General features: G+C 45.4%; 1 protein-coding gene across 2 annotated transcripts; it reads left to right on the forward strand.

Moving 5' to 3' along the window:
• Positions 1–16,332: 16,332 nt before the first annotated feature.
• On the forward strand, positions 16,333–23,211 carry LOC103826768 (L-lactate dehydrogenase A chain). Of its 2 annotated transcripts, none has more exons than XM_009102212.4 (8): positions 16,333–16,448; positions 17,941–18,072; positions 18,811–18,928; positions 19,656–19,829; positions 20,578–20,751; positions 21,555–21,672; positions 22,090–22,213; positions 22,389–23,211. In XM_009102212.4, exons 2-8 carry the CDS (start codon positions 17,950–17,952, stop codon positions 22,551–22,553), a joined length of 996 nt encoding a protein of 331 aa, XP_009100460.1. In that variant the 5' UTR covers positions 16,333–16,448; positions 17,941–17,949; the 3' UTR covers positions 22,554–23,211. The 2 variants fall into 2 exon arrangements, with proteins under 2 accessions (XP_009100460.1, XP_018763411.1); XM_018907866.3 differs by having other exon boundaries at positions 16,339–16,448; positions 17,944–18,072.
• The last annotated feature ends 37 nt before the right edge of the window (positions 23,212–23,248 follow it).

Here is a 23,248-nt window from a genome sequence, read left to right on the forward strand (position 1 = left end):
TAAGTGAGGTCCTATCCAGCTAAAGTATTCAGGATCTCTAACAGGGATTTAAGATTAATTTTTCCCCAGGGAGGCAGGAAATCCCTCCTCATCATACTCCCTCCCAGGAGTATGCCACAATTTCTAGACTTCACATCACAAGACTGGCAACCCTTTCAGTTCTAGAAAAGGGGATAATCCCAGATCTCAGCCAGGCCCAGGCATTCCCATCTGGAAAGTAGAGTTTCATCGGTGCTGATCACTCTCTCACAGGAGGAGACTGATGAGAGCAGCTTTCAACCTCACTCCCCAGCCATACCACTGACAAGCTGACTCTGTGCCACACACCTTCATATCAAAGCACATGAGGGGGCAGAAAAACCAACCCCAAAAATAGCAGTGTCCATTTCCATACCAGCCCCAAATTCAGTGGTGCTAGCCCTTGCTAGCCCCTGCTCAGATAAGTATCATGACAGACAGCTAGGCAGGGACACCACATCTAAGGGAAATGGCTGCTTTGTATCCACTCTGGTCCCCTCCTCACCCATGGCAGCATGGCTGGCAGAGCCCAGCCTTGATCCCTATCCCCCCAGCCCTGCTTAGCGTGGGCAGCCTGGTTTCTGAGGCCACAGACATGTTCTGAACCCCTCCCTGAGAGCTCCCTGTCATGCCCGAGCTGGGACAAAGCACTGTCAATCCCCAGACTCTGTATCTGGAGACACAGAAGAAAGAGCAAGTTTTCCTGCCACCCGAGATGGAAGCAGATGTGCCCTAAAGGTGCAGCCCAGTCTCCATGGGGGTCAGTGACTGTTTCAGTACCCTCGGAGACCAGCCAGAAGAAATCTCTCAGTGTGGAGAGCTGCTTCTGGGGAACTTACACCACACCACAGTATCCTGGTGCAACTCAGACTCCTATGCCCTGCAGCTGTTCCCTGTACCCACACAGAGAATGCCACAGGCCTGTGGAGCTCTGTCCTCCATTCAGAAATAGCAGAGTCCCAGGGAGACAGCAGGGAAGGGTGAGCAATGCTGACCTGGCACACAGACCCTGCCTGGGTGCAGCTGGAGCTGTCACAGACACTCACAAAACACAGCCCCACTCCTGGGGGCGTGTGTGCACTGGGACACAGAAAAAGCGCCTTCTGCAGCCCCTTATCACTTTGGACATGGCTCAGGTATCTCCTCCAGACACAGCTGGCATCAGGCAGCCAGAACCAGGTCCCTGCCAGCAGGCATGAGGGCTCTACCTTGTCCTTTTGCTCCAAGAGATCTTCGTCCACAGAAGGGTTCAATGTGTCAGTGTCAACAACCATAAACCCGACTGTGCTCAGGAGACCCGGTGCTGGAAGAAGTATCAGATAGAGAAGCTGCACTTTTCAATCCAGCGGCTGATTTTCTGCCAGCTTGGTTCAGTCCATGGCTAATCTGCATCTCCTGGGAAAGGAGGAGCATCACAATTCATGTCTAGAACTACCCAATGCTTTTTCCACCACAGGAGAATCCACAGACATGAGTGAGAAAAAGCTCAGAAAGACGAGCATTAAGCAGTTTTGTTTCTGCCCTAGTCAGACTCCTATTTAATCCTACAGGGCACAGCACAGCCCTGCCCAGAACCCTGACATTTCGTTGCCCCTGCAAGAACGCCTGTCCCTCGCAGCCCTGACTCACAGCCGTGGCTTCCCTTTATGCAACACAGCTCCATTTCCTGCGCAGCCGGCGATGCCCGGTGCCAGCAGGAGCCACGGGTGCCAGGCTACAGACAGCCAGCGAGGGACGGAGGCACCCCTCCTGCTCCAGCACCTGCGCTGCTGCCTCAGCTCATTGCATTATTCCAGTGCTACTGCCCCCAAACATCACCCACACCCCCTTCTGAGTGATAAATATCGAGCTCTCCACAATCAGAATCTGATGCTATAATTAGACAGCCCTACAGCACACATTGAAGTGTTACACAACACCGCTCGGGGCTCCTGGGCACCGGCTACATTTGCATTTTAATCACATCACGGACAAACTCTTAAAGCAAAATCTCCCGGGTGGCCGTGGTTACCGAGCTTTGGTTCAGATGACGAGGCAGTCTACAAGCACGGCAGATTTCCCTGGTCTAAAACTAAACCAGAGGTGAACTCCAGAGAGCGGGTGTCAGTCCACAGGACAAGACTGGAGTTTGCCAGAAGTAAAACCTCCAGCACACATACAAAGAGGATGTCAGGTCCTTACTATCAACTGTTTGCTCGATATCCAGCCCCCTTTAAGGCACACAGGCTAACGCAGACACAGCTGCTCGCAGCTCCATGCAAATCTCACTGCCAAGGCACTGCTGCTAGACCAAGAAATGGCTTTAATTTAAAGGTTAATCTCAAAAGCCAGGCTCTGAACTCCAGGGCTTCACAGCTCTACCATATTTCTGTTTTCTCTTCCCTACAGCAGCAGGGCAAGTTCCTGCCCAAACTTTTTCCTACAGCTGTACCAGGAAGCACTGATCTAGCTGCACTAACGAACTCACGCTAATAAATCAGATAAGTAGCTCATGTTACTCACTTTCAGCTGACTGACACAGTGTCACTTTTAAAGGGCTGGGTGAACTGCCCTGCTGCAGCAGCCTGTGCCTTGCAGAAACACACAGATCCTGGAGCAGCATGAGCCATGTGGCATCTCCAGAGAGCAGCTCTGTAAGCCAGAACCCCAGGCTCTGTCTGCAGCTTCCCCACCTAGCTGGTACAATTTATAAGCAAGTATTTGTGCATCTAACTCCCACTGAGGGGGGATGCAGCAGGATTAAAATTCCTACTGGAACTTTGAAAATCCAACCCTGGGCCATCCCTGCTGACACTGCTTGGCAGGAGGCAGCACAGGGCCCAAGCCTTGGCAGCTGCACACACAGCCTGTGCAGCTGCTTTGGAATCTGCATCTGCCAAACAACTGCATGAGGGAAAAAAACTGATCAGGAACATTTAGGATCTGTCCCTTCCCAAGGTTACCATCAGCTGTTAAGAATGTTTATGTAATCAAAAAGTCAGTAGCAGTGGTAAAAGCCCTTCAGCTAACCCTAGTCAGCATCCAACTTTCTAAAGAAAAGACCATTACCTAATTTAACCTAAAAGGCCATTCACCCAAACCCAAGTTTACTGCATCATCTGCAAGATGTGATCTAAATAATTCAAAACTTCACTGGATCTAGGTCACAGACAGAGGTTTGTTTTTCAGCAAGATCTCCCAGAGGAATTGGCTATTTTCTTTGAATTGTTCCTGACTGACCATATATAAGGACACCTAGAAGCAGACTGAGTGGATGAGAAAAAAAAAGGATACTGACAAGGGCTAACTTCAGCTCATCAGAGCTGGGCTCTTCTCACTCTAAGGGAGGATAAAACCATGGATTGCATCAGACTTGTGTCTGAGGCTGCTGAGGGTCCACAGGTTAATTCCAAGACACGTGCACACATTCTCAGGTAAAACAAGCTTGTCTTCTCTGTGCAAGGATCCACACACACATCTCTAAGAGTCTCCAAATGACAGTGGTTGAAAACCCATCTAAGGGGAAGAGAAACCAATTTCAGCTCTTCCCAAGGAAGAATCCATGGAATGACTTCTCTTGGTTGACTATGAAAAGAAGCCTGGTGGAAGTGCCACAGCTATGTGAACAAAAAGCATCACCCAGGCCAGCCCCCAGGCTCTTTTTAGTGCATACAGTTTACAGAAGGATTGCAAAGGCAAATCTTTAACCCTGAAGTATTTTTTCCATCTGTGGAAACACTACATCAAGCAGTCCAGAGTCCAGGGGTTGACCTTACTTTTGGGTATGTTGGTTTTTTCCTCCCCATTACTCGCATGTAATAATGGCAAGTTACATAAAGTCAGGAAATGGGACCAGCACAAAGTTCAAATTAATTTTCATATTAAAGGCCTTGCACAACTATTTTTACAGCGGGTCTTTAATGACATTTTTATTCCAGTTACAAGGCTGAGATTACAGGCATTATCAGGTAACATGGGCAGGCTATCAATACTTGCTGGGAAACGTGCTTTGGTTTTTGTATTTCTTTGTCAGAAGGAAATGGCAGTGATCACCCAATTTCAGAGAAGCTAGATGTGATATTCTCCCTCAAAAGGACAGAAATCATAGGAAAAGAAACTTGTTTCCACTTGACACAAAGAGTTTCTCAAATCTGTTTTATCACAGGCAAGCTTTATAAGTACAATTTTAAGTACTAGAAATGCAATAAACTATTTAATACATTGGCCAATATTAAGCATCTACCAGCTTGACCACACACCCACATTCAAGACTTTATATGAAATAAAGAGCTTATCACTCTGCTTGAGGTTTCCAGACAGATTAAGTCAATCTGGGGACAATAAACTTCAGAGAAACTGTGCCACAGCTTAACAAGGCTGTATTTAAAGGAAGCACTGTCCAGACATGAAGTATCCAATTTCCAAGAACCTGATCTCTGCAAGATACATGAAACTGCATGTAAGAACTGACATATTAATATATGTTACTTTTTAAAACTCTAACATTTTATTCCACACTCTCCAAATTCCATGTCATGTGTTCAGCAGAACAGATGGCAATGATGAGAAATTTTAGATTAAAATAATTATATTTTTATTAGCTAAGGACCTCCAGCTCTGTGGATCTTATGAAGAACTCTGTGGATCAAATTCATCCCCTGCTATTGTATCAATGGTCCTAAAGATTTATATGTTTTTTTAGTGCCCTGACTTTAACAGATGCTTTGCACCAGTATTTTCTGCAAAAATCAGACCTTCAATGCATTAGATACCTAGAGTTTTAAGTGGCTAAAAATTTCCCTGTTTGGAAACAGAAATGAGTATAACCACAGCCCCTATCAAAATTCACTATCAGCATGTTAATGATTTCTTCATCTCTAAACTTCCTGTTTCTTTCTCTCCTAAAACCAGATCATACGAGCAGAGCTTAGAACTTCAGAGAGTTGATTTTTCTTTTTGTTAAACTTATTTCACAACCTCCACCACTTGCACAGCTCTATTAAGCAATTAGCTTGTGATTTGATTGGTGTGCCCACCACGAACTATGTATTTGTAACACACTGCTCCCTGGGACATGCAGCCGCATCCGTGGGCTCCAGCAGAACTCAAACAATGGGGCCACTGTTTCAGCCCTGCCTCCTGACTCACCCTCTCACTGCAGGCTTTTTCCTCTCTGCTTCCTTTCAGTGCTACCAGGGCTGAGCCACTGCTGCAGCTTGGTGAACAAACAAACAAACAATTCCCCACTTATAAAAAAGATTCTAGGAAACAGAAATTCAGGTGTTGGAAGACAGAAAGGCAATTAGAAGCACACCAGACGGTAAATTCTGATTTTTTTAAGGAAGTCATATAATTCTAGGAGCCTAGTGGGGGAGGTAGGGCAGAAAAGGAGATTTCAGTGTATATTTGTGCAACTGACAGCCTTTTACCTGTCAGTATCAAAGAGGAGTAGAAAAAGCCTAGAAAATGTATGAGATGCGCTCTTTGGATCACGCTGCAGTTCAGCCAGCTCCAGCACAGCCTCCAGTGTGTTTGGGTGATCCTGCAGGCTGCCACGCTGCGCCCATCCTCCTCCTGCCAGCACACAGCCAGCAGCCCCCAGGAGGCTCTGGGAATGCCAACCATCTGCTCCAGCAGCCCTCCCACGCACAGGCTGCCAGGGCTGCCTGCTCCTGCCCGCTGCCGATCCATCCAGAGCCGCTCCAGGGCCGTCAGCACTTTCCCCTCGCTCCCTGCTGCTCCCAGCGGGCCCGCTGCAGTGAAACCAGCCTGCAGCACCGCACCCAGCTCCTCCACAGAGCTGGAAAAGGGATGCACAGAGGATGCCCAAGCACAGCAAAACCACCAGAGCCGGTGGCTGGTCCTGCAGCAATGTGCATTCAGCCCACAGCCGGTGAGGCATCAAGAGCCCAGCACAGGCTTCCAGCAGCACTGTGCCACGGCAAGAAGGCTGCTGGGATCCTCGCACGGCTTGGAGGCACTGTGTCCCTGCCACAGCTCAGGGCTGCTCTGCCTCCCTTGCAGCACAGCCCTCTGCTGCCAAGGAATGGTTTCTGGAGGTTAATTTCCTGCCTGCCATCATTCTTGCAGGGTCTGTGGGCACCCAGTTGGTGCTGCTCTGTGCTGGGGATCAGGTGGAATCACGAGAACCTGTTACAGCTCCAGGATTTACTGGCCCAGGTTTGCATCTGCCAATGTTTATGCTTTGGGAAGAATGCCTTAGCATTCACCTGGTTTAGAGCTACAGAAATGTTTCTGATACATGCTGTGAACGAGGAGAGGTGCTAAAAACCCCCTCTAGTAGTCCACATCTCTCAAAGAAACAGTGCATCATGATCCAAGCAAAGAAGCCAGAACACAAAACTGCAGAAAAATCACGCTATGAAAAGTCAGTGTCCATAAAGGAGACAGAGGAGTCCTGCAACTCCATCCCAATGAAGGGATAGAGTGTCCACTGGGGCATATTCCCGTGGTATTTCTCCCACAAGGTTTTGGAGGACACAGCTTCCTCCTATCCTAAATTCCCAGCCGCCTGTTGCCCTCTTCCTTTCCTCACTGGCTGAGGCACTAGGGAGGTACAGCCTTCCCAAACTGTCTACCACACATCCCCCCTTGAACGTGTCATCTTCCCTCAAAAATCAGAAACTCAGGCTTGTGCAGACCCATTTGTCTATTTCAGCCTGTAACAAAGGCTTCCAGTTGGTAGAGACATTAAAACTCATTTCAAAGACATTAACACCCATACCCTCATCCATCGAAGTGTTTGTAAAGACATTAGCACACATGTTTTCTTATCAAAATTGAATTAGGCAATGTTTGTGTGGCTTGGCACTTCCTGGCACAAGTGAAATGCTAGCATGGTCTGACATTCAGCTGATCCTGATCCAGGACCAGAGGGTTACATATAAACTTCCTGAAGCTTTGTCATTTGGTCTAGAAAGGCTTGCCTTTGAGCTTTTGGATAAATTCACCTTAAGACACAGAATGCACACACAGACTTACAGCTCTACATCCTTCTGAATTATCTGCCACAGTCCCAAAAAAAAAAAATTACTCAAGTCATTGCATGTAATTCTTCCATCAAGATTTACCTGGTTCTCCTAAGGTTAATCAGACCCAGGCTTCAAAATAAGGATTTTTGCACATTCTTGGAACAGTTTCAGCTGCAAGCTTTGGGTTTTGACACTGGGCACAGAAGAGCTTTGGACCACAGTCTCCCACTCAAGAGAACAGATTTCTGAGGCACAAGCCCATATGAAGAACTATCCTCATCATAGCACACTCACAGCTAAACTCCAGGACTTCCAGAATAAGAGGAAACTTATATTCACTAGGAGAGAGGTCAGCAGTGCCCTCTGTGTCTGTGCTGGCTCCCTGCTTATCATAGCTGCATTTTACTTTGGTGGGTCCATCTGTGCTGTTTTCTTGTGGCTTGCAGCCACATGCCCGAGGGGATGAGTGCAGCCAGAGTGAAAGGCTATGTGACAGCCCAGAAGCATGCAGCACACTCTGCCTCCCCAGGATTAACCACCTGCACTTCAGGCTAATGGCAGGCAGCCCGAGCTCTGCAGGAACATCAGCTATTCTCCCCCAGGGACATCAGCTTCCTCCCCCACAGGGGCTCTCAGCTGAAACGGGCTGTGGGTGGGTGCTGGGGAAGGGAGCTGTTGGCCACAGAGACCACCAGCACCTCCAGGCTGAGCACAGGCAGACAGGCTCCCCTTCACTGTCCTTTGGCACATGGCCTGGGATGTGAGACCATGCAGTGTGACAGGGCACAGGGACATGCCACACCTGAAGGCATCCTGCTGGCAGCTTGGGAACCCTGTCAGAGTGAGGCTTCCATTTCTGAAGCACTCTCCACCCACTCTTGCTTCCTGCATGCCCTTCTCCTCTTTCCTTTCCCTTCCTCCATTTGTAGCAACACGCATTCTGCATGCTTCCCAAGAGAAATAGGGCAAACATAACCTGATTAACCAGGAGGATTTGGGCAGGAAGGGGCGGGGGAGGAGATTAATACCCCGAGCACAACAGAGCCTCTCTCTCCCATTAGCCCTTGCCTATTCAATAATTAACGCGCTCTGCGGTGACTCCGACTTTGGGATTTGCTATAAAAGCTTCTCATAAACTCTGTCTCAGCACGCAGACATCAGACCAAAGAGAACACTCAGTGTGACAAGCTGAAATTTCTTCCAGGCTCCAGGGTCAGACAGAAGCTTAAAACCACTTGGATGTGAGCCTATGGCTCCATTTTAAAACATAAGGATCTCTTTTGCTGCTGTTCACTCATGGAAGAGACTGAATCCAACCTTTATTTGGTCACTCTGTCCCTGAAACATGGTTTAGAAGTCATTGCAGGCTTTCTCCAATCCATGTACAAACCAAACTCCAAGGCTGGCAGTGCCCCATGAACATAGGAACATATGACAGGCTCTGGATGCCCTCCAAGTCTATTCTGTTGTTCTACTTTCTTTCCATCCCTCCTTTCTTGCTTTCCTTAAGGCATATAGATGTTTCAGAATAGAAAAGTAAAGCTACTCACATGCAGAAAAGATGCCTTCCCTGACCTTCCAAGGAGCTATTTTTGGCTGCTCTTATATACCTAAGAACTCTTAGAGGCATCATGTACTGAACTAACTGCCCCTCAGTAACTTCTGCCTAGGAGATAAGAAACATTGCAGAGATAATTTTTTAAAAGAAATTCAATTCTCTCCATAACCTAACACACTAGTGACTCCAAATCTCCAGATGTTGTTTGCAAGGGAGCACATTTTAGAAGAGTCTGCAAGCCTAAGATTATTACCCAAAGAATGCATGCTCAACATTACACCTAAACATACAAACAGAACACCAAAGACATATCCTTAATCCAGAATTTTCCAAAATTTATTGAGTACCACAGCCTTTAACTGACTTCACTTTTCAAGTTCAAATCTGCAGAAGCAGCAGCTCCAAAAGCTTCAGATTGAAACAGATTTCTTTTTAAAATCTGTACCCCCAAAGATTTCATGAGATTCAAAAATGAGGAACGCCGGGTTGGCAGCCAAACACATGCACAGAATGATAAAGAAAGCAACAGCCCTGGTTCCATCTGTCAGAGCACATGAATACACCACATCTCATCCCAGCAGCAAGAAACCTGGCCTCTGGTCTGTCCTGTGTATCTCAAACTCAAATGCTGACATTTCTGCAAACTGGCACTGCTCAGACTGCAAACATTTCAGTCCAGAGGCTGAAAGTGAAGTGATGGGTGTGCTCCACTGCCCAGCAGCTGCCCAAAGGCTCCTCACAAGGCAGGGAGCTAATGCTGACCCAGGGGACTGCACAGCCCTGTTGCCACTCCAGACACTGTTTGCCCTCACACAGTGAGGAAAAGATAAAGCAGGCAGCCATCTTTTCCCTTCTGACATCAAGGCATTAAACATCACACAAACACACAGCCTATAGGATGCATAAAGCAGAGATGCTGCACAACTAGCAGAAAAGATGTGGAGAATATATGGGGAGTGAACTGTTCAGGAGACCCAGCCTCCAGAAATGCAGCTCTGTGCACACACACACTAGAGAACACGATGCTGTCTCCCAGTATCTAACATTTTCATCACATGGTATCTTTTAAAGGGCTCCTGAACTGAGATACTGCCTCTTAAGGCCAGAACTGCATAAGGTTTAGGGATAAAACTGATTTTGCATAGAGCCATGAGAAAAACAACACAGGGTTGAGGTGGTCAGTGAGAAATGCTTGTACCTTGCACTTAGGACACAGGCACGCTGCTCCTCTTACTATAGGGCCCAACTAGAGAACCACAAGGCTCTGTAAGTACCAGGATTTCCCCACAAGAACTAAAAGTCATGCTTCCTCTCTTCAGTAATATTCTCCCTCTTAAACAAGACTCACCACAGTTTGCAAAACAATGAGGTCGTGCCCTGCAAATGTTTGCTAAACATTTGTGCAATTTCATCCAAATACAGGCACAGAGGGAACACAAGTCAGAAATGCCACAGTTAGCATAGCATTGTGAAAACGATTCGTTGGCAGTCCATAGGCCAGCAGCAACCTTTCATTTTCTATTTAAAACTTGAGTATAAATAAAACTCCTGAATCAATCAATGGAGATAAGGGTTGGTGTTTGTGTAATATTCTTGGAAAACACAGCATGCCAAGTCAAGAACCCTATTTGGCAATTGCTCTGCTTTACCACTTTCACCCCCCTGGTTCATTCTGCCTCTTTAGCTGATGAGCTCTTTCTGCTGTATGCCTTTACAATGTCTGTGCTGCAAAGCTGTGCTCCCAGCTGAGATGTTCAGCTTGGTGCCTGCCTGAAGTGTATTAATGATCTCACTACAGCTGCATAATCAAGCTGGGTCAAAAGACCATTGCCCTACAGCAACTGAGGCTGCACCTCTTTCTCCATGTTCATTTTTCCTTGGAATCACCACAATAGTTCAGACCTTCGGTATTGAATCATGGTACAACATACAATGCTTCAATTAAGAAACACAGGCACTTAAAAAGGTGTGGAAGGAAATTTGGACCTCAAAGCAACTCTTTCCTGGAGAGGAGAAGAAATCACTCTTCCCTTCCTGACAAGCCACACTTTGAACATACATATGACAAAAGGGCTCTGCTGTTAGCACACAGGATATAAATTGCATTTAAAACTCTGTCTGGTAATCTCTCAGGACAGTACCTGCATGCCACAGTCACATCTCTTACCAAGGGCTCTGAGTCCACCTACAGAGCTACTAACAACCACAACCACCACAAAACCAGATATTTAAAAGAATACCTTGTGCAGAAACAGTGAAGTCATTCTTCCCCTCTGAGAAGAGCAGAAGAGTTGAGGTCTGCCACACAAGCCAACATCACCCCTCAAGCCTGCTACCCTTGGGCTCAGCCAGCCCAGCTGCAGCTCTTTAAGGAGCCTCAGGGGTGGCCCAAGAGTGGGAACCAAAATGAAAGCACCTGGCTTCCTATCTCCATTCTATTGCTGCATCTGTTGAACTGCAAGTTAAACTTCAGCTTCCTCCTCCAAGAAAGGGATAATTATATATAGCCATCTGTAGGTCCCTCCACCAAATCTGTGTGTCTGTAATGCTGAGAAGTGCTCTCAGCTTCCTGCAGTGGTTGGTATGGCCCAGCAATTTCTTCCCCATAGGAGGCTGACTTTCCAGCAATGTAACTTGGAGTTCTGATTAACAGAAATGAAAGTTTGGACACGAACTTTTTGATTTTTGGTTGGGAGAGAATGCATAATCTGCTATCACACAGGGCATCAAGCAGATATATAAGGTCTGAAATGCTGGAAAAGTGTCTCTGTCCGAAAGGGAGGCAGTGTTGTGTAGTTAAGTGCATGTCACTTATCAGAGCATCCCATTTCCTGCAGTTCCTAAGTAAATGAGTAAGATTCCAGAGTTTCACCAAGGGAATGGGTTTGGCTTGGAATCTTGCATGTGACTCATGCTTTCATGAATAAATTCATTTCCTTAGAGAAATAAGACAAAATCACATGTTCTACTTAGTCCAGCTACCTAGAGTGTTGATTTAGGAAGCCATTGCAAAAAACACAGTTTGATCTAGCTTTATACTGAATAATCCACTGCAGCTGTACTTGCAAACATAACCAACCTCCTAAGGGGAAAAGAAAAGCTGGTGTAGCTTGGAAGTTCTGGGTATTGAAAGATGTCAGCTAGAAAGTAGTTTGCAATCAAACCAGACAACTGACAAAAAAAACATTGTGGAATTCCGGGTGTTCCAGAAATTGACTCTTACTTACACAGCTCTCCATATTTATTCCCCTCCTGCACATTTAAAAATAGGTTGCAGAGACACAGAGCCGTAAACACCAGGAAATGAGAATTGCATCAGCTAGCCCCTCCCCTTGCCCACAATGACAGTGCAAAGAGAACGGGCGTGAGGCAGCAAAAGCCCTGGATCTCTAACACCAGCATCCTCGGATGTGCATGGGAGCAGTCAAGGGGAGGGACCCGGAGGTGTATGGATCATGGCTAATCAGTTCTGTGCAGAGATACTTGTCAGTGCAAGCCAGGAGGAAACTCATCTTTCAGCTTTTAGTTTTCTTAGGAGATCAGTTCAAACAGTTTGATGTGGCTGTACCAACCAAATTGGAGCAACACAAGATATGGATTTTTATGGAGTATGAACTAAATCCTGTATCTTTCCCTGGTAAGTATTTCAAAAGAATAATGGAGGAATTCTGGCTCGATAAACTTTTAGTGTTAAGTTCCACTTTGGAGTCTGGGCCTGTCTAGTTCAGGAAAATACTAACATTTAATTTCATGCTGCTTATTAAAGCTGAAATGTTTCCTAATTAACAAATCTCTGCAGTACCACCATCAGGTTGGTAGATAAAACACCTTCACATTTTACAAAGGAGAAATGAAGCCATTAAAGCTGGAGGAAATTGTTCAGGTCTCAGAATTAATCAAAGGGAAAGACAGGACTGGAACATGATGTAGCTATGTGTAGTGCCAGGCTCCCTCACACATTGACACCGTGTGAAAGCAGAGCCCTTGATGATGCCAGAGCAAAATCAGGACTGATCATAAATGGAATGGCCCCAAGGATTTTTAAGGGCATATTAAGCCTCATGTCTCAGGTAGAAATGCCACTGACCTTTCCAGGGCTGGTCAGCATTCCCAGTAGCTTTGGGTTACTGATAACCTCCCAGCTGAGCTGGGTCACTCAGCAAACCTGCAGGTCCTGCTTTGGTGTCCCTGTTCACCCCTGCAGCACCATCAGATTTGACTCAGTCTGTCATGAGCCAGGACCTGAGCAAATGGAGAGAGCAGAAATTAAATGTCACCTTGTAAACTCTCTTGTACACTAGCAAAATGGAGAGAAATTTATTAACATTTGTATTTTACTGAAAATAGAAAAATGTACACATTGAACTCACCTTGTTTAACTCTCTCTGGACTTTATTTTTGTGACAATGGTCTCATGGTATCTCATAGTTTGAAGGCAAACACGTTGTTTAATAAGAATGTGGCATTTGTTTCCATCTGTTATTACTCAGATCCTGATCAAATGCCACCCGAGGCCAGTGGAAAGGCTCTGCTTCTAAGTCCTAGAATGAAAATATTAATATTTCTACATTCAGCAACTTCCATTGCTTTATTATTCATGTTTAACCTGTGAAAACTAATAGGAAAAGGAGGGCAAGCAGGCTGAGGAAGGGTCAAGCTTCCCTGGAGAGATACTGTCACATTTCTGGCATTCCCATCACTCTATCAACACCACCTCCTGCCACCACGATAAAAGGCAGCAGTGGAGAAAGAACTGGAAGAATAAAACTTCTTATGTACACATGGGAGATAAGTCAACCCATCCCTACAATCAATCACTTACAGGAAATCAAAACAGAGCTGGCCTCCATCTTCCAAGTGCAAGAAAAATGCCTGTAATTTGCTCACCCTGTTCTGTTTGTGCAGTTCTGAGCCTTCTCTCATTGAAGCTCTCTGAGGCAGAAAATCAATGTCAATCATGCCAGATGACTGCTTTCCTCCTGAGCATCTACTGCTGATAATAAGATCACAAAGGCCACATAAAAGGGAATATTTGGCCATTGCAGCTGCCTTCTTGGTTCTGTAACTGAGATAAGTTAAAAGGTGAATGAGCGCTGGCATATTAAAAGCTGACTCTATTTCTTAATTAAAAAAAGGGTTCTAATCTGCTTATCATCATAACTGAGGACACACTGGGACCAAGATGGTCTTGAAACATCCCAGCTGGTTTTCTTTGGCCTGCTCTGCTAAAAGTAGGACCCCTGGTATCTGAATAGGCACCAAAGAGACAAGGACAACCTGATGCCTTATAGATAACAGCAATTCATTGGTTCTCTACTCAGTAACAAGCAACAGAAACACAAGCGAAGGCAAGTGAAGATATTACTGGAACTTACACCCTAAAAACCATGTCCAAGTTCATTCTGTCTGAGCCACAGCCTAAGAAGAATCTTACAATACCAATAGTCTTCTCTTGGGAGCTTTGGTCTCACTGTGAGTAGTAAAATACCACTTGCTTTACATTAGTTACCCATTTTAAAATGCTTATTATTCTATTCAGCCAGTATTGCCATAGAAGCTTCCTATCTTGCATTTAAACTCTTTAGAAGTAAAAGCTTTTCTAGGCAAAAAATATTTCTTATTGGTCTTAATTCCTGTCAAAAGTTCATTTTCTGTCCTGCCAGATGTCTGTAACTCAAACCTGGATGAGATGTTCAGTTCCATTCATATAGAGCCACTATAAATACAGATTCCTGGGATGCAGAACTAAATCTCCTAATCCATCCTTGAGGCTTCTGGCAGAACAAGATGCTCAGTGAACCCAGAATAATGCAGAATGACAGAACTATGTTTCCTTTTCACCCTGCATTCACGTGGCTTTGGGCAAACTCAGCATCTACCCACACTTCCCTTCCTCAGTGACCAGTCTTCTCTGAAATGGGACATCCCACAAGCATTGCTCCTTCCTCCAGCAGCAGCAAGGAACAGAGCACATCTAGTGCAAACAAAATATATATTTCTGTATAAATATGTATGTTTTACCTCCCTTGCTGGAAGTGGTGGTCTTTATAATAAGCAGAATTTTGTATTTTTCTGTCTTGTTTCATGCAAATCTATACAAATTCTGTGCTTCAAGATGTTTTCTCCCCAGTATTTTTTGTTTCTGTTATTTTGCCAATGAGCTGGCAAATAAATGGTGAGGCTTTGGGTTACCATTGCTGTCAGATCACCCCAGCAGAAGGGAATTATCACTGGGATGGTGTGTGACCAGGCATGCCACAGCAAGATAAGCACCTCAAAAGGAACTCAAGCACATCCTAGGAGCTTGGACAGATGTGGCCAAAAATCAGTTAGAGTCAGAATCCCAAAAGGAAACTAAACTCAAAGATTGTAAAGGTACCACAACTACAAGAATTTTTTTTAAAGGAAGAAAAAAATTGTTTACTGTAAAATTACTGTAAAAACAAGAATGAGAAAATAAAGACAACACAGCTACTCACTTGAGATTAAATTAATACTTACCTGATTTTCAGTAAGGATGAACATCATAATCCATGGGGTAAGGACAGGATGTCTAAGAGAAGAAGGAGAAAGCAGAAGTGGGTAAAAGAAAATAAATGGACACAACTCAAAGATGGTGAGCAAAACTCACTGAGTTTGCTGTTGTCCAGCTGGAGGAGCCAGGCATTCTCAATTCCAGAACCCTGGCATGCAAAAATCCAAAAGATTTTAAGTAAATTTGCCTACTTGAAGGCATTACCAGAGGACCAGAGAACAGCAGGTTCTAAGAAGTAAGCCATGGTGGAAGCAGTTTGGGCCTGTGATTTTGATGTCTGTGCAGTTCTTCAGAAAAACTTGCAAAGGAGAATCTAACTAAAAACATCTTATTCAATGAATAACGAAGGGATAAAAGGCAGCGTGGATTTACTAAAATCCAGTTTTGTAGAATGACCCACAAAATAGTATAGTATAAAATCGAAACTTCAGGCATTCAAGAAATAAACTTTCAAAAAAATAAACTTTTAAAATTGGTTTTGCTTTTTGTTGGGAGCCCGAGAAAGAAATAAGTGAATGGGAGAAGGATTTGGCTTTACTAACCAACCGCAGGGTGACAGGAAACTGACAGCCTGGTGTGACTGAAACTGACCAGCGCGAGTCCAGTCATGGAATTTCCACAATCAGGAAAACATTAGTGTTGTCTTTGAGGCATCGCCCTCTGACACTCTATGCAGCAGCCCCTCTCAGGAGAAAAAGCATTTAAATTGAGAAAGTGCCGCAGAACGTACATCCCAATGGCCAGGGAACGGCTTCTATGACCGGGAAGGGCTCAAAAGGTTTGGCTTATATAACCTAACACAACAAATGGGGGGGAATTGAATACGTAACTACAAGGAAAGGGGAAATAACCAAAAAGCACAAACATCTGTTGATTTAAATGGAAATTAGAAGCTGGTTTTCAGCCACCCGACAAGGGGCCCCATCCGGAACTATCGCCATAAACCCCTGAGGAGGAGCACAGGGCTGGCCGGCACTGCCCGGGCGGGAAACAAAGGCAGGAATGCCTTGAATTCCCACAAACTCCGCAGAGCGGGAGCGTTTGCTTTCACTCATCCCGGCTAACAGCAGAGAGAGCGACCTCTCCCCGGCCGAGGGCCCTCAGAGGAGCCCTGAGGGCACGCATAGCTCAGCTCAGCCCCGCCCCAGCTCCCCGGCGATCGCCTCCCTCCGCTTCTCCGCTCCATCTCCTTCCCGCTGCTCCTTCCCCCTCCTCCCTCTCCGTCTCTCCACCCCGACGTGTCGGCGGGCACGTCCCCACCGCCACAGCCCGCCCGCCGCACGTCAGCCGCCCGGGCCGTACTTAAGGCGGCGGCCGCCGCCTCCCCCGCCCCGCCGTCACCGCCGCGCTTGGGTGAGGACGCTCGGTAGGTGCGATCGCCGTGGAGGGCGGGGATGGGTGTGGGAGCCGGGGGTGCAGGAGCAGGGGGAGAGCGAGAAGGGGGATTGCAGGCGGTGCTGGACCTGCAAATCTCCGGGGGGACGCGGTGGAGCAAGCGGGGATAAATGGACAAAGTCCGCTCCACGCCGTCTGCTCTGCTGAGTCGCCCCGGCCGTGGTGGAATCTGCACAGCCCTGGAGTCCACTCACAACCCCCCATCGTCCCCTCCCTCCATCCTCTTGAGACTCCGTGGATTAGCTTGCTTCCCGTAATCGGTGCGTGCGGCCCCAGGGAGTGATCCTGCAAAGAGACCTGAGGATGGGCTTAGAGCTGCGTTTCAAATACAGCATTAGTGGACTACCTACCGCTCCCCTAACTTGTGTCTTTGAGGGGTATGGCACTCTTAAGAGGAAAAAAAAATAAAGTGTAACAGACGTGCCTGAGTGGGTGGCTCTGATCAGCCTTGAAGTGCTTATAGTGCCAAAGGGAGGGCTTGGCACGTGGAGAGTGCGCTGCATGGCCATGCTTCAGGAGGCTCCTGCACAGGAACACTGACTAGATTGGTTGGTTTTTCCTAAATATGGGCCCTGCTGGCTTCCTGGCCCTCCCCTCAGCCCCAAAATTTGCAGTTGTTACCCTCTTCTTGGCTTCTCATGCTCTGAACGAGTCGCTGCCTGTCCAACCATAAAGAGTCATGCGGTGTCTGTACTTGCATCCGTCTGTGCCGCTGCTCCTGCCCTGGGCTCCAGCGCAGCTCCCAGTGCAGCACCATTTCCTGGGAAAGCCTGGTGGTGGCTTCCGCGCAGAGACGGGGATGAATGCACAATCCTTCGTCATAGTTGTGCCATTTCTGCACTCCCTTGGCTCTCAGAACCCAACTAACCAGGATGCTGGGCAGCTGCAGCTAAAATGTGAGGGTGGGAGAGATAGTCTGGTAACACCAGACTCCAGCCATCTTAATTCAAAACTGCAGTTTCACTTCAAAACAAATTCATGAAGTTGACGTGGAGGCTTATGCTGCCCTAAGAAAGGGCTTGCCTAAGTGTTGCACAACTTGAGCCCTGGAAAGGCTTCAGGGCACATAATACCAGTTTTTCAGGGTGAGAGAATAGAGAGTGCCAGACTGTGCTCTGCTTAGAAGTACTAAAATGGCTTCCTGTACCTAAATGTAATATGGATGGCCATTTAGAACATTCTGCTCCTGCTGCTGGAGTGCCACCAGCTATGTAATATAATCAATGGCTCTCAGGCTGTATTTGAGGCAAAGCTAGGGTGAGCTTGAACAGAGGATTGTCACCAGTAATTCAGTTTTGCAATAATTTTGTGGCATACAGACAGTATTGCCAGACATTTTATTCATTTGTTTTGAATCCATTTTCTTATCATCCTGGAATAAAGTCAGTCTTGCTGGATATAAATATTTTGGTGTCAGTAAAAGCTCCAAAGCTTAGAGAAATTATCTGTTTCTTTGCTTTCAGCAGTACACCATGTCTCTCAAGGATCAGCTCATCCACACTGTCCACAAACAGGAGAGCCATGCTGAGAATAAGATCAGCGTGGTTGGCGTGGGTGCAGTGGGAATGGCCTGTGCCATCAGCATCCTCATGAAGGTAAGTATCAGGCTTGGGAGGAAGCACCAGAAGAACCCGAGACCTAAAAGAGAGGCAAAAAAAGTAGTCACCCTTATAAGATGAACTTCTGGTTATACAAACCTTTTTTGGGCCTGAAGTGAAGCAATAGTCTCCAAGCTATTGACAGAGAACAAATAGCTGCAGTTCTTGTAGATAAATGTTGCCTCAGGATCAGGCAGAATGTCCTTTATGTATCATTTTAAGAGCTACATTTACCTTTGTGGGACTTGCAGACTTCCTTCTAAGCAGGAATTCTCTTAACACTCTAAATACACAAAAAGATTGAGAACTGAGGATTTATTTTGAATTGAGCAGAGCAATGGAATGATTCTTTGCAGTGTGGTCTGGAAAAATTGGTCCTTGACACTCTGAATGACTTGTCTTCTGCCTTCAGTTATACTGAAAATGCTGTAGTTAACATCAGGCTTTTCTTGACTGTCAAATAGGTTGCATATGAATCCCTATTAAATTATTCTTTGTTATTGGCCTGCTTAATTGTACTCCTGTTTCATGCAGAATGTGGTTATGAAAAGTATAAAGGGAACTCAAGGAAGTGGATATCCCAGGAGACTAATTCAAGCACTCTGGGAAGAAGTGAAGTGTTAGAGACCAAAATTGTTTAAGTAGCTTTTAAAATAATTGTAACCTCATGGTTTGAAAACTGGGGGCTTTGCTGAAAGAGGCAGCAAACTCAGCACTGCTCTTGGTCTCTTGTAGGACTTGGCCGATGAACTCGCCCTTGTTGATGTCGTGGAGGACAAGCTCAGAGGAGAGATGCTGGATCTCCAGCATGGCAGCCTCTTCCTTAAAACTCCAAAGATCGTCTCTGGCAAAGGCAAGTAGCTGGCTCTCATGTGCCCATTGTTTCTAAATGGAGGTAGCCACTTCAGGTCTCACAAGGACAGCCAAATCTATCACTTAGCCTGTCACTCTTAATTGTTGGGGGAAAACCTCATGGATATAGTATTCAGCTGGCATTTTTAAATACACCTTCTTATGGCCAGTCCAGCTAAGAATTTTCTTTCATGGTTCACTACTCAGTACAGAATAATGGATTTCTTAAGTACTTGTGCACCTTTGAGAACTTTTTATTTCATGACCAATTAACCCCTGAACTCATTACTGCCTTATTCTGATAACTTTTAGTGGCAGCCTTGAGTAGGGCAAAGGCTTAACCAGCTCATACCTTAATTACAGCTCCTACAGGTAGTAAGTTATGAGGGCAGAGCCTTCTTCCTCTTCTACACAGCACTTAGTCTGAATGCTATCCCAACAGCTATCCCCAGACCCATTCGTGGCTGAGAAGCAAGGAGTATCACTGCCTGAAGCTGTGTTTTACAGTAGCATCATGCCTTAATGTTGTTGCAATGTTGTGGCAAGAGCCACTGTCATAAAATGAAATGCCATTTTCTATAGAGGCAAAGTCTACAGTAACAATTACCAGGGAATTGCTGCACCCTCAAACTTGAGAATTTGAGATCCCAGTACAGAACTGAAGTGAGAACTCCTGTTCTGAATCACGTGTAGTAGAGGTCATGTTTGACACAGCCTTTTGTCTGCAGATTACAGTGTGACTGCACACTCCAAGCTGGTCATTGTCACTGCTGGTGCCCGGCAGCAAGAAGGAGAGAGCCGCCTTAACCTGGTCCAGCGCAACGTGAATATCTTCAAATTCATCATTCCCAACGTCGTTAAATACAGTCCTGACTGCAAGCTGCTTATTGTCTCAAACCCAGGTTTGTCTTGTGCTGCCATAAGAGGATTTGGCTTAGAGAGTAGTCTTCCTTCAGTAAGGTGGCATTAGTGCACAGGCTTTTGGAAAATACCAGTACCTAAAGGGGCCTAAAAAAAAGGTGGCCTTTTTACAAGGGCATGTAGTGATAGGACATAGGGCAACTAGTCTAACTGGAAGAGGTAGCTCTAGATTAGCTATAAGGAAGAAATTCTCTATTATGAAGGTGGTGAGACATTGGAGCAGGTGGCCCAGGGAAGTTCTGCATGCCCCATTTCAGGAAATGGTCATGGCCAGGTTGGATGGAGCTTTGAGCAACCTGGTCTTGTGGAAGGTGTCCCTGTCCATGGCAGCAGGTTGGAATGAAATTATTTTAAACATTCCTTTCAACCCAAACCATTCTATGGTATCTGTATAGCAAAAAATGTCATCTTCCCTCTCCAGGCTCAGCAGTTTGGTCTTCTGAGAAATAAACTTGGGTTTTCAGACTGAGTGATCTTGAGCACAGTAGGGTCACTGATAATTGCATGCATAACAGAAAGGCAGAGCTGAGGGACTGTTCAAAATAGTCATTATGTTATATTAAACAGTCATTAGGTTAGCCCACTGCAGTGCCTGGCCATGGGCACTGCTTTGTGCTCTGTTCCTGAAACTAGCATGCAGGTAAAACACTTACAGATAAATGCAAGGTACCATCCTCATTATCAGTCTGCTCATGAGTGGCACTTGTTATGCCCCTGTTCTCCTCACAGTGGATATTTTGACCTATGTGGCCTGGAAGATCAGTGGCTTCCCCAAAAACCGTGTTATTGGGAGTGGCTGCAATCTGGACTCTGCCCGTTTCCGCCACCTCATGGGAGAAAGGCTGGGAATCCACCCCCTGAGCTGCCACGGATGGATCGTTGGAGAGCATGGAGATTCCAGTGGTAAGGGTGAAATCAGGCTGGCTGTTACACAGAACTCCCTGATGCTGTCTGCCAGGGACACCTCGAAAAGCTACAGCAAAACATTGCTGCAGAACCTTTGCACTACAGCACATTGAAAATGCAAGTTCTGATTTAAGTCATTTGCTGCACAGAGTAACCCTAGATGATCTATATTTGACCTGAATGACTGTGCTTGGAAAAGGTCGTTACTGTAACCTGAGCTGGCTCAACATTTCTAGGCTAGATTGTTCACGTAACTCCCAAAAAAGCCCAAACTGAAGCAGCAGGAGGATAAAGTTCTCTGCAAAGGCCTCTCAAAGATCTGCACCAGAACTACTGGCAGTCAGCTGCCATTCCTGGCATCTCTTAATCACTGTATATAGGAATTGCAGAGGCAAGTCTGGAGGACAGGAGAAAGCCCTTTTTCCTTATTTAACCTGTACTTTTTCAAGCAGCACTAGAGCTGTGCTGTCTGCTTCCTGACACCCACCAGAATGCACTTGGAATCAATGCACTTTGGGAAAACTTTGCAAAATGCAGTGACTGTCATTTTAGTTCATATTGCCCAGATATCTCACGTTAACAAAGGTCTATTCAAACTTTCTGACACCATATATAAATGTTGATGTGCTCCTAGGTTCTCAGGCTGCAATTTAGGTTGGCCTTATAGGTCATACTATATTTAAGATCATAGGTAAATTGTAAGTGATGTATTGCAGATTAATCCAGTTAGATCTCATGTTAACTGTTAATTGAAGAAGTACTGAAGATTGTGAGATAATTAATCTATGTGCATCTCTCAGTGCCTGTCTGGAGCGGAGTGAATGTTGCTGGTGTCTCTCTGAAGGCTCTTCATCCAGACTTGGGGACTGATGGAGACAAGGAACACTGGAAGGAAGTCCATAAGCAGGTTGTGGACAGGTAAAATACTGGTGTGGCTTTTTTACAAATTTCAACACAAGAACAAATCATGAAGAGTTGAAAAATCTCTGTTCTGCAGTAGCCGGATCTAGAATATCTCAGTAGCCCCAAATGTTAGGATGCAAACATAATGTAGCATGAAATAATATTTTAAGAAGCAAGGTAGTTAAATTTTCATGATTAGCAAACTTTAAAATAGGGAAGAGCTTAAACTTCTAGGCTCGCAGTATAATTGTGGGGACTAGTGTAAAATGCAAATAAAATTATTCACTGCTGAGTTCATTTTGGTCCTTCCAGAAAATCAGTGAAGCTTCTGATGCCTCCAAATTGATGGGAAAAATCCAAAAGCCTTTCTGACAAACTCAAAGCAGTTCAGTTGATGGTGCTTGTTCTTTAATGAGTGTTGTATCTCTGCAGTGCCTATGAAGTGATCAAACTGAAGGGGTACACATCCTGGGCTATTGGCCTTTCTGTGGGAGATCTAGCTGAAAGTATCATGAAGAATTTGAGAAGAGTGCACCCCATCTCTACCATTGTTAAGGTGAGCAGCCCCTTTTTCCTAATTTTTGTCTTATGGAGAATTATGTCTGGAATTCTGAAATACAGCAATCACCTTCTAGTTTAATTTCAATTAAATTTGGTTCCCTGATACGATATTCTATGAAACATACAGACATATATAAATTCCAGCCTAACAATCCTTATGTACCTTTCAGGGCTTGCATGGAATAAAAGAAGACGTCTTCCTAAGTGTTCCTTGTGTACTGGGCAGTAATGGCATCACTGATGTAGTAAAGATGATCCTAAAACCTGAGGAAGAGGACAAATTAAGGAAGAGTGCAGACACACTGTGGGCAATCCAGAAGGAACTACAGTTTTAAACCTGCCTGAGCAGTTTCTGGGTCTTAGCAGTTTAACGGGTTTAGTGGTTTGTCTTACGTTGCACTTTCCAAGTAAGTCAAATCTTTCAATGTATTATCTCAACTAGAACACACAGAAAGCTCAAATCTGAACAGTGGAGTTTCCTGAAGATAGCATTAGGAAACTAATCTAGGGTTTTCCCTGTTCACAGACACCCATGTTCTTAGCCAGAGCTAGATTACCTAGTCAGTCTTGTTCAGTGAAGTGGTATGACAAATCCAGCATTCAAAGCAGCACTGCCTAAAAAACCCTTTGCCTTTTCCTTATCTTGTTTCATGTTGGTTCAAAGGAATAAGGAGTAATTGCTACACAATGTGAAACCAAAGACATTTCTTGAAGTTAAAGGATTGTCAAGCCAATTGACCAACCTTCTCTGCCAGCTGAATTGCTTAAATATTTCACTGTTAATAGGTCCAAGTGTATTTTCCTAACACTGCTTTGGAAATTTTGTGGGTATTTTTTTCTTAGAGAACCTTATTTTTGTGTACTATATCAGTCTAGTTGTAAGTTCTGTCTCCAGAGCATGTTTAAAAAAATGTTAAGGTTTCTATGTGCAACAAGACAGTGACTGTCCAACTGTAGTACCAACTACAACACCAAATAAACCACAAACTGTTATTTCTGTCTCCTTGTTTTTCTTTGTCTCCACATGCAG

The sequence above is a fragment of the Serinus canaria genome, chromosome 5, assembly GCF_022539315.1.
Source record: "Serinus canaria isolate serCan28SL12 chromosome 5, serCan2020, whole genome shotgun sequence".
Classification (NCBI taxonomy): domain Eukaryota; kingdom Metazoa; phylum Chordata; class Aves; order Passeriformes; family Fringillidae; genus Serinus; species Serinus canaria.